Consider the following 11,251-nt stretch of genomic DNA (forward strand, 5'->3'; position numbering starts at 1 on the left):
ATTTTCATTTCTGTTAGACAAATTAGTATAAATATTTAGTCTTCATATTAATAAATTGTGTTGGTCCTTTTCGAGCTAAACTTATATATTTATATATTAGTTATTATATTTAAGTATTTACTAAAGGCATATATATAACTATATGCCTTTAGTAGTAGAGATGCCTCATTTGACTTCTAACCTACAAATATCCATTTTTTATGATTATCAAAAATCACGGTAAATTAGTTTACATTTTCATATTGTGTCCGTCAAAAAAAAAGAAAATTTTATAATAATAAAAAAGACGCACTGAAGAATTCATGAAGTATTTTAATTGTTATCTAAAGAATAGTTCGTTATTTTAAAGATATATTATTAAGGTAGCATGATTTGTTGATGTGTAAAGATAATATGAGTTACTGTTAAATTCATTGCTTACAAATATTCTAACAAGAGACACTTTTCTTGGAATGACCTTTTAGTTATGAGCATTTCATCTAACTTTCTATTTCATCTCTTCATATTAATGATCCTTACAGAGTTCAAAAGTTTGTGTTTATCCTGGTTTAATATTTGCTGTCGCGGACTACACGTGGCTCTTTGACATCTGTGTTTTGGAAGGTGGACAGATGAACACATCTCTCGCCTCGCAATTAAAGACTTGAGGTGGGTGAGGGGGGAATCTAAAGTCGAACAACTTCTTTCTTTTCTCATGGGAGGAGCAAACGGGTGCAGGAAAATAGATAAAAGCTCTGTTTAAGAAGCTGGAGCCTGGAGTTACTGCGATATGATCTTCGCCAAGGAGCGCACAGAGAAAATACCTTTCTTAGATATATCATGATATTATAGTTGTAGAGTATAGATACATATCTGTTGCTTATTACTCGGCTGTCGTATCTCAAATCAGATTTTTACCTCCCTACATATCGTAGGCTACTTCTATGCATGTTTGTTGTTAGGTTGAGCGCGTGCTCGCGGTAGGTTTTGAAGTCATTAGTCGCGTAATCAACCTGCTACTCGGCTTCAGGAGCGCACTGACGTGTAAAGGAATATCGGAGAGTTTAATTTCCTCCAGAACACGCCTTGATAGATTTAACAGATACACGATCTACTGGAAAGTGTGCTGTGAATGTAAAAGCGGGTAGTTGTAGTCTGTTCCAGTAAAACGAGACGCGTTAAAGTGATACAGAAGTTGTACATATGCAGAATAACATTCATCTCCACACGTCCCGAAGGATATCAGCTCAGGTGTTCACGTCAAGTTTTCACGGAGTTTTGCATCCCTCCAAGGACTTGCTTTGTTTGTGATAAAACCTCGAGTCCACCGGTTAGTCTACCCATCAGGAGACTACTATCATTTCACAGTCTATTAACAAAGTACAGACTGAACATGAGCAGGAAAACACGCCGCTGGATCTTTCACATTTTCCTCTGTTTGGGGATGATATATCTGAAGATTGGGTGAGTAGGGTACAATGGGATTTGTTTATCTGCTCATTTACTACTGCATTTATGGTTACCTAGTTGTAAACAGATTATTATATTAATTAGCATTTAATTAATGCGGAAACAGTTTTACCGCCATTCTGACATTTTGATCAAATTTAGTAAAATGCTGTGAATATATATCAAACAATAAGTGAAAAACAAAGTTCTGATCTACATGACCAGTGGTTGTTTTTTTGTGTCTAAAATTTTCTTCTTTTTTTATTTTATATATAAAAAAAAAACAATAGTTGTGTGGACTTGTTTTCAAAGTTTAAATAAAGTAATTTGTATTCCTTTTTAATTGAAAGTTAAAATAGATTTTTGTAAACACACACAAAACAAAATTATAAAAACTGCACAAGATAAAAAAGAAAAAGATTACTCCTATATATCATCTTGTATATTCTTCATTGACTATCTTTGCGGCACAAGATTATCTATTTCTTTCTTCTTTTTTAGTTGTTTATTAATGACAGGTCCCTAAGAACAATGTTAAAATATGCTATGAGTTATAATACATAAGACATTCATATATTGGTTTGTCTCCCAGTGCTTTAGTGCTCAGTTTTGTTACATTCATGTATACTGTGAATTATATTTTAGTCATGGCCCATTCCACTAAAACTGTATTTTAAACATTCAGTATTTTCTTGCATAAATATTCAATTTAGTTTGAAACTTTACAGGGGCTTTTCCTCCGTGGTTGCGTTGGGAGCAAGTGTTATCTGTAACAAAATTCCTGGTTTGGCCCCTCGTCAAAGGACTATCTGTCAAAGCCGGCCTGACGCTATCATTGTCATTGGAGAAGGAGCGCAAATGGGAATCAATGAGTGTCAGTTTCAATTCAAAAATGGAAGGTGGAACTGCTCAGCCCTCGGGGAAAGAACTGTCTTTGGAAAAGAGTTGAAAGTGGGTATGTTACCAAATTATTACATTTATACTGTTACAGTATTCAGAAATGACTATCGACTAAGTTACTTTCTTTTGAGCCCTGGAGAGTGTCAAAGGCCAAATAAAGCTGTTTTTAGATTAAACATGTGAACGAGGAGACATTTAGATTTCCTTTTTTTTTCTTTTTTCTTTTATTGCTAAGAGACTGACAATCTTTTTGCTATTTAACACTGAAATCAGAGGTCACTCTTAAACACCTCTTAGAACACTCTTTACTGTTTCTTTCATGCAAATATAAAAAAAAATTTTTGTATTGACACTATATTGTGTCCTGTTCCTGACATCTCATTTGAAATTATTTGCCATTTGATGTCAGGCGAATGTTTAGAGTCTCACACACCACAGTAACAATGTTATGTAGGTTTCAGCTGCATGCATTCATTGAGCAAGTGCCAATGCGGCTGGATTTATAGCTCTCTCAACAGTCCACCCTCTCAAAAGAATTCTTTTTTTTCTAGTCGTCCTGTCTTATCTGTAGATTTGAATGATTTGGCAGTCAGGGTTTTCACTTTACCACGGGTATAAGTTACAGTGGTTGAATAGTAGACCAAAAGAAAGTACAGTATTGTGAAGAAATGTAACAATATGTCACCTTAGAGAGAGACAAAGCATAAGTAATTAAGTGAGTTTTTCACTCGGGGTAATGTTATCCATTTTCCTAAGGCAAACTTAAGGAGTCCTCCAGTGCTATTGAGCCTGCGACACATTGATGAATGGTGGTGTGAAGGACTTTGCTTTAGTTTCAGACCCTACTAGCAAATAGGAGGTGGCATTACTGTGTGGTTTTTCCTGTGGCTGCAGGGAATTTCAATGCTCAAATATCCAAACTCTGCTGGAAATAAACTCCAAGATAATATTATCCGAAATCTCTTGTCTTTCCTTTAGCCCCACACTTTTAGGATCCAGTCAGTGTTGCGATGGTGTGGTTGAGGCCCAGGGGAGAAGCTTAGATCTGTATAGACTTGTATCTATCGCTGAAGGTGAAGCTGTATTTTATCCCTCTGCATCAAAGACAAGCGTCACCTTAAAAAAAAGCACAGGTTTTTGTCTCTTTCCATCTCATTCTGGAGCTGCACATACTTAGCCGTTTACACTTGAATGGCAGCCTGGATGTGTTGTGGGTTCTGATTATATTATTTAATACTGTCTGCTTGGACAGCTGCTATGGGTCTCGTGTTGTGTGTGCTCTCATCTAAGCACCTCAGAGCTGACGCTGACCTAGAGTGACAGACCGTGGTCTCTATTTCTGAAGCAGCCCAACTGCTTTATTTACCCCAACTCTTTTTGTCTATGGTTGGTATAGGGGGATTAAATAAAGTGGACAACCGTTCAAACGGGATTGGTTTCAGTGGGTGTATGACCAGTCATGCTCATAGTAGCAGAAGTTAGAAGATGAAAAGAGGTAGTTAATCCTGTGGGGAGGGGCTTGCGTGCAAGTTGTTGAGTAATGTGCAGTAATTTTCAGGGCCTGGTACCAAGGTCGGCTTTTGGCACACACGGCAATGGATTCCACTTATAGGTGCACTTTTGCACATTTTGTCATCTCCACTACAGATGGACCCGTTCACCTTTTTATGTGAATGAAGTTCCGATTGAAATATAGCTTGCTGGAAATCAGCAGTTGGACAGATATGCGAAAGGCGTACCATCTATGTGCTTGTGTTACTTTATGTTGCTTGAGCGCAACCCTCCTAAATCTTCTCTGACTTAACCACCCTCTGGTATGCTCGAAAATAGTTTTCCTTCAACAGTATTAATGCCTCAAGTCCAGACAAGTACATTGTATGAGGTTTATAAATTAACCTCTTGCATTTACAGTTTTGGCAAGAGACACCTTGTACAGAATCATGCAATGCCACTGATTCAGATTTCTCTTGAAAAAAAAAAAGACACCTATGTCAAAACACACATGTTTTATGGAAGTCTTATCTGCTGTGTTTGTGTTCAGAATATCTTGAATTAAGTAAACACAGCTCGAGTGATATACAAAGACAAGGAGCATTCTACTCTAGTATTGACGAGAATTTTTATGATTTTGCGTCAATACGGTCTTCATTTTCCTTTCTTCAGGATACATCCCTACTCCTTTGGCGACAAGCCCAAACAACTCATAAAAATCTCCAGATAATTGATGCCCCAAACTGGTCTTTGTTAAATTGCATGGGCAGAGTTCCAAGATGTTTATCATCAGCAGGTCAACACATACCAATGTTAGTTTCAGGAAACCACTGAAGATCGTTGCTGCCGCTCTCAATCGCTTGAAGGTGAAAATTCCTGAATTGCTGAGCCGGTCTGTTAACACTCTGACATACATCTGTGTGTTTTTCACTTCTTGCCGTGAAATGATCAAAAGATAGAAAATATATTAATTGTAATAACTCATGACATCAATCTTTATGAGGCCTATAAAGGTTAACTTTTTAAATTGTTTCTTCGGTTCAGGTGTGTAAATGATTCTTAGGACAGTCAATAGATGATGACTCATTAATCCAGAAAAGGATATGTACATTTCCGGGAATGTGAACATATCTGAGCAACAATGAATGCATCATATTATTAAGGGATTTTCCATGCAGTGCCTGGTCTCTTTTTTTTTTTTAGCTTTTATATTTGGCAAATGCTTTTATCCAAGGCAGCTTACATAGTGTGACAATTGGAAACTTGGAACTCTTGGAAAAGTTATTTGTTGCTTGATGTCACCTTACAAGAAAGTCCCTGAAATAACTCTTCGCAGGTCTTCAGACCTATCTTTGTCCTTATAAATGAAGTACACCATTAACCTGGAAGTGCCCTGTTTAACAGTGGCAATCAATTAGAGGAGTTCTCTGGCCAGGGAGGCATTGCATGCCTGAGGAGTTCATCTCCACAGGGTGGATCCCTCGTTCTGACGGAAGCTGGGACAGTGGCCAGGCTAGAGTCTAAACACATACCCTCTATCTCTACCATTCTATTGTCTCTGAAATAAACCCGTGTCCTTTGTGCTTATTAAAGAGATGGACCGTTCCTTCTTGTTCATCTATGTGCAAACAGTTATTTCCTCTCTATGACAACTGAAGGACAATTATTTGTGTTTTGAGTAATCACAGGTATTTGATCTGAGTTTGTTTTGCCTATGTTGGGTCCTAGATCATTTCTATATCATGTTTTTCTCAGTAACCAACCACACCATCGACCAGAGACTGCATACTGTTAATCATTGTGAAGTGTTCATGATAAATGAACTACACTTGACTCAACTAACACATTTCATTATTGCTATGAGTGTCAAGATGTGTCAGGTATGGAGGGTGGTTTAAAACTGCCTCTGCTGGATCTTGTTGTCAGCAGTACTGATGGAGAATGTTCCTTTGAATCCAGGAAGTAAGGAAGCAGCCTTCACCTACGCCATTATCGCTGCCGGGGTCGCCCATGCCATCACTGCGGCCTGCACTCAGGGTACACTGAGCGGCTGTGGTTGTGACAAGGAGAAGCAGGGCTTCTACAACCAAGAGGAGGGCTGGAAGTGGGGAGGATGTTCAGCTGATATTCGCTATGGTCTGAGCTTCTCAAAGGTGTTTATAGATGCACGGGAGATCAGGCAGAATGCCAGGACACTTATGAACCTCCATAACAATGAAGTGGGACGCAAGGTATGTAGCACAGTTTGCATGTTTTTTTTTGTTTTTTTTTTAAGAAGTACCATGTCATGCATAAAAACATCATTTGGCCAGGGTTGTCCAATACTGCTCATGGAGGGCAACTTTTCTGCAGGGTTTAGCTCCAACTCTCCTGCCTGGAAGGTTTTTACTGATCCTCAAGACATTGGTTAGCTGGTCCAGGTTGTTTGATCGGGGCTAGAGCTAAACTCTGCTGGAACATTGCCCTCCAGGAGCAGGATTGACAGGTGTTTCTTGTAAGTCCTACAGCAGGGGTTCTCAAATCTGGCACTTGAGGTCCATTTTCATGAAGATTTTAGCTACAAGCTAATCGAGATCTTCAGAAACACTAGTTACAGGCAGGCAGGTTTGATCAAAGTAGGGACTACACTTTTGCAGGAAAGAGGACCTCAAGGGCCAAGGTTGGGATTTCTTGTGTATTTGTAAAAATAACATTAAAATGTATACCCAGAATTCCTTGGCAGTTTGACTGACCTTCTTAAGCTATTCGTCATTCAGTGTCAATCTGGAGAGTGTGATGATTCAGCACTCTGGACAGAGATTTTTTGGGGGTTTTAAAACCATAATCCTGACCAGTAACCTTTTATAAAAAAAAAGTCATAAAACTCTTCTGGTGTATGGTGACTCACATGCACCAGCCCTCTCTTTATAGCAAGTATAATCAGTCCTGTGAATTGACAATTCACAAGTGGTTCTCAATGAAACTAAGGTCATGGCATCAACATGCCAAACACATGACTGTGATTGGTTAATGGGAAAATGAAAGGGGTGTGGCCTCACATAAGACACATGGATCTTTCCTTTGTAAACTTTTCCTGAGACTTACTGTTTATCAAGAATCAGCAGCATGAACATACTAAGCCCGATATGCATCCTAGATTGCAGACAATTGCAAAAAGACTCCTGAAAGTCTGAGAGGGAGGACATTTTTTTTAAAATGTGAGGTAAAGCCTCTCCCATCCATAGCAAAAGTGAAAAGGGTGAAAGGAAGAGAAAGAGAGGAAGAGAAAAGACACATTAACCAACCACACCAAAGATTACGCCGCCCTGAACAGGCAATCCACTGATGCCAATCAGACCCCTCGGATATCTTCCATATCTAAACAGGCACTCTGCTTCACTGAGTTCTGCTTACATTTGCCCATTCATTCATCTATTCTGAGCTAACCTATGCTTTTTCTGTGCATTTATGGTGCATTTATAAGCCTACAGCTAAGGAATGTGAAATGCATTAATGTTTAATATTAGTTTGCATGCGAATTGAACTACAGGACAAGAAATGAAACAGCATCGCTCAGTTACACTGCAGCTCAAAATGTTTTGTTTTTACCTGTGAGGTTTTACGTGCGTAGGTATAACAAGGGGAGTCACACAGGCACCTGAAACCTGACTCCTGAGCTTTATCTGTGTACACTACACACAGGCTGATTGTTATAGGAACTCAGCGATCATCGTTCAGTCAGTGTTTATATAATATCCTGTGCAGATTTCACTTTATTGCTTATACAAGACAAGAGACTCCTACAGACAACCTCTGATAGTTTGCCCCTTGCAACAATTTGTGACGTGTGTTGTGTACACAAATGAAATGGTTTCCTACAAGTAGTGAGAGAGCCTTTGAACACAAGCTGTGTTTTGCAAGCCCACTCTCTACACAGCGAGGGGAATAAGGTAGTCTAGCACTGCAAGTTTAACAATCCTTGCATTCTTCAAATTGGAATGTTAAAAAAACATTTGTCTCAACCTGTTAAACCATTCCCAGAAATGTGTCTTAAAATACCAAACTGTATGTCACTGCTGGTGATTTCACTAATCCCCACTGTATTGTTAGTCTATCCAGATTTTGATTGGCTGGAATATGCCTTGTAGATGACGTGAATATGTGCAAAAAGTTTAAACATGCTTTTTGACCAAAACTACCACATACCTTCTCGTAAACAACATCTTTTCCTTCCTCATACATTCCCCGCTTAGCATCAGTAATTCTATCTTTTGTAACGGATGATTGCACACTTCAAATTTGTCACCAGTTGGACTAACTAAATCAACAATGAGTCATCAAAAAGTCTACTTTCATACTTACCTTAGGCTAAGATTCCTAAAACCAACCAAGGTGCCTAAACAATCACAAAAGTATTGACTTGTTGATTTTTCCTCCCACTTCAGGTCTTGGAGAAGAATGTGCGTTTAGAGTGTAAATGTCACGGTGTATCTGGATCCTGCACCACCAAGACTTGTTGGACCACTCTCCCAAAGTTCCGGCAGTTGGGTTACATCCTCAAAGAGAAGTATAACCACGCCGTACATGTGGAACCGGTCCGAGCCAGTCGGAACAAGAGACCTACCTTTCTGAAGGTCAAAAAGCCTTACTCATACCGGAAGCCCATGGACACGGATTTGGTGTACATCGAGAAGTCACCAAACTATTGCGAGGCAGATCCTACGACGGGTAGCATGGGAACCCAGGGCAGGATCTGCAACAAGACTGCACAGCAGGCCAATGGCTGTGACCTCATGTGCTGCGGCCGAGGATATAACACGCACCAGTACTCACGCGTGTGGCAGTGCAACTGCAAGTTTCTTTGGTGTTGCTATGTCAAGTGCAACACCTGTAGTGAACGGACAGAAGTGTACACGTGCAAGTGAAATATTTATTGCTGGGGAATTGATACACACCTGTGACTAATGCGGTAGAGGGTCTACAAGTGACGCAACCAGATGGCCACTGCTATGGGTTCCAGGTATTGAGAGGAAAGAGCCATTTGCACTGGAAATAGTGGATCTGGTGGAGTCTAGACGGAGTAATTGTGTGCAATGCATGCAGCTTTGCTCCAGAGTTCTGCTGAGGGCTTTGGTGTTGGTACTAGTAGACGCCTTTCTGTTCCAGTACTGAGCAACAGAGAAGTAGCCTGCAAAGGCTTGATCTGTAGACCGTGAGAAAGATGTGGTGTGTGATTATTGAGGGTGTTCTGCTCTGTAGACAGCACAGAAGGTATTTCTGAGGAACTTTGTTGGCCTGAGTGATTGATATAACAAATCTTACAACATAAAAAACTGTAAATGGACACAACAGTGATATTTAACGTTTTATTTAGAGACAATGGCTAATGTTAATTTATTTAATAAGGAAACTACTGATTTTTCTCATTGTGTTTACTAGCTTAGATTTAGCTTGTCTTTTGTTAAATATCGTGTGTTTTGGATAGAAATAAACTGACCAACTTTAACACTGTACATCATGTGCTTTAGCTTAGGGATGAACCAACAACAATGCACAATACAAAAACAAGTGCACAGTACTCAATGTGTAATTACAAGTCTCTGAAAGAGGAGACTCTACTGTCTTTAATGTATCATTGCAAGGCTTTTTGCTTCCATTTTCCCGTCTCCTTAAGTGTCAACCCTTGCACATATATTCCTATGTACAATTACACACTGGAATTGGGCATTGTGTTTGAAGGCTCATTCCTTCCAAAGTGAATAACTCTGTTTTTAACATTGGTCCACAAGAACATTTGTCTTCAAATTGGAATAGTCCAATTAAATAAGCGAATTTAAATGTGATCTAAATTCTACCCACTTAAACTTTGAGACCTCGTTTTGCACAAAGCTTTATGCTAATGAGGCTGGCCACAAGCTTCCCTCTCTTTTGGCTAATATTTGCTCTGTTGGCAGTGAAAGAGAATCAGTAATTAATTCACTTTTCTAATGGAATAGCCTCAATACAGATGCCCCACCTGCTACTGATGTGAAATGTTGAGATCAGATAACCAGTTTTATTAATGTTAGGTAATAGGTAATATAACACTTTTTGCTGCTAGTTTTGTTCTGTTCTGCAACTGTAGTTAGTACTAGTAGTATTTTGTGTGTTGTGACCAAATGTGGTTGTCCAGACAGATTGTCCCTGTGTTGACATATATTTTGTAAGAGATTATTTTTATATTTTATTTATTTTGTGTAAAGGAAAAACCCACTACCGATGTCTTTTAGATGGACAGAAATTAGAGAGATAAGCTAGAAACAGTGCGATTGTGTCACGGTACCAGCTTGTGCAGGTTATTGTAATCTACATCTCAGTGAAGTATTACTCATGGCGATGTAGTTGCCAAGTTCGTAATAATGAAAAAAAAAAGATAGCATATTACAGTACGATCATACTGGCATTCGAACATGAAAACTTTTCATTCGAACATGATAGCATTTTCATGACAAAGGTCCTGGATGTGGGATCAGTAAGGGAAAATGTAGTTAAATAATCCTGGGACAAAACTCTCTGGTACTGAGAAAAAAAATCATGACTGAGGGTTTTTACCAAAGAACATCTGAATTAGAGTTCGGCTCTTTGTCAAGAGCTTAAGAGCAAGATGGCCTTGATGTAATAATTATTTTTCAAGAATCTGTCATTTTAACAGATGTTTTGCCAAATTGATTGTACTTCATTATTGTGTCATCAAAAAAAGATGTTATGCATTATGTTTCCAACAGTGTTAATAAATATTTTCTTGGCTTCTACCATTTTTTTTTTTAAGGGGGACGCAACAGTTTCCAAGGCATACTTTTTATTTATTTTACAGGGTTAACTCTAGTTAGTCAAATCAAAACTGACCTAAACTAAATGACTTGTAAGTCAAAATCATCACATTTCCCATACTATCTCTCAGCCTAACATCTTACAACCAAACAGAGTCATCACTAGCTTGACAGTCCCTCAAATTAGAAAAAAGCAGTATAGCAATTGGCAAAACATACACTGCACTTATGGTCTGACATTTTTTTTTACTACATGGATGACCGCAGGGCAGGGAGGAAGCTAACGAAAGTACTTGCATGTTAATGGTAGGGCTGGTGTAGCTTTAATTGATGAGTAGCAGTGAGGAGGGTGTCAGAGCAATGGGCAGATAGAAGGGGGGTATGAGGGGTGATGGATTACTGACATCTGCTTCATTCACTTCCCAGCGCCGTCACCACAACGACGCCTCTGTGGCCCCAAAAAATGCTGCCCAGTCTCCCTGAGAAGCAGGCCTGCCCATTAGTGAAATGTTAACTATGCAAAATCCAGCTAACTTTTGGATGCTATTTATTTTGTCCCCCCTAAAGGCGATAGGGATGGCAAAAAGAGAGGCTTTGCCATTGTGAAGGATGATGTCAAGAGGAATTTCAATCCAAAAGTTAGA

At 39.0% G+C, this 11,251-nt stretch overlaps 1 protein-coding gene across 1 annotated transcript; it reads left to right on the plus strand.

Annotated features, from left to right (window-relative positions):
- The first annotated feature begins 329 nt into the window (after positions 1–329).
- wnt7aa (wingless-type MMTV integration site family, member 7Aa) lies at positions 330–10,587 on the plus strand. The gene is made up of 4 exons (XM_026275581.1): positions 330–1,443; positions 2,157–2,383; positions 5,779–6,050; positions 8,244–10,587. The coding sequence occupies exons 1-4, from the start codon at positions 1,373–1,375 to the stop codon at positions 8,721–8,723; spliced, it is 1,050 nt and encodes a 349-aa protein (XP_026131366.1). The 5' UTR covers positions 330–1,372; the 3' UTR covers positions 8,724–10,587.
- The last annotated feature ends 664 nt before the right edge of the window (positions 10,588–11,251 follow it).

The sequence above is a fragment of the Carassius auratus genome, chromosome 11 (genome assembly GCF_003368295.1).
Source record: "Carassius auratus strain Wakin chromosome 11, ASM336829v1, whole genome shotgun sequence".
NCBI classification, from domain to species: domain Eukaryota; kingdom Metazoa; phylum Chordata; class Actinopteri; order Cypriniformes; family Cyprinidae; genus Carassius; species Carassius auratus.

Excerpts from the sequence above, each read along its gene's own strand:
- wnt7aa (XM_026275581.1), top strand. The coding sequence starts at position 1,373 with ATGAGCAGGAAAACACGCCGCTGGATCTTTCACATTTTCCTCTGTTTG. Across the intron at positions 1,444-2,156 it reads ATGATATATCTGAAGATTGG|GGGCTTTTCCTCCGTGGTTG; the intron begins GTGAGTAGGGTA and ends GAAACTTTACAG. Across the intron at positions 2,384-5,778 it reads TGGAAAAGAGTTGAAAGTGG|GAAGTAAGGAAGCAGCCTTC; the intron begins GTATGTTACCAA and ends CTTTGAATCCAG.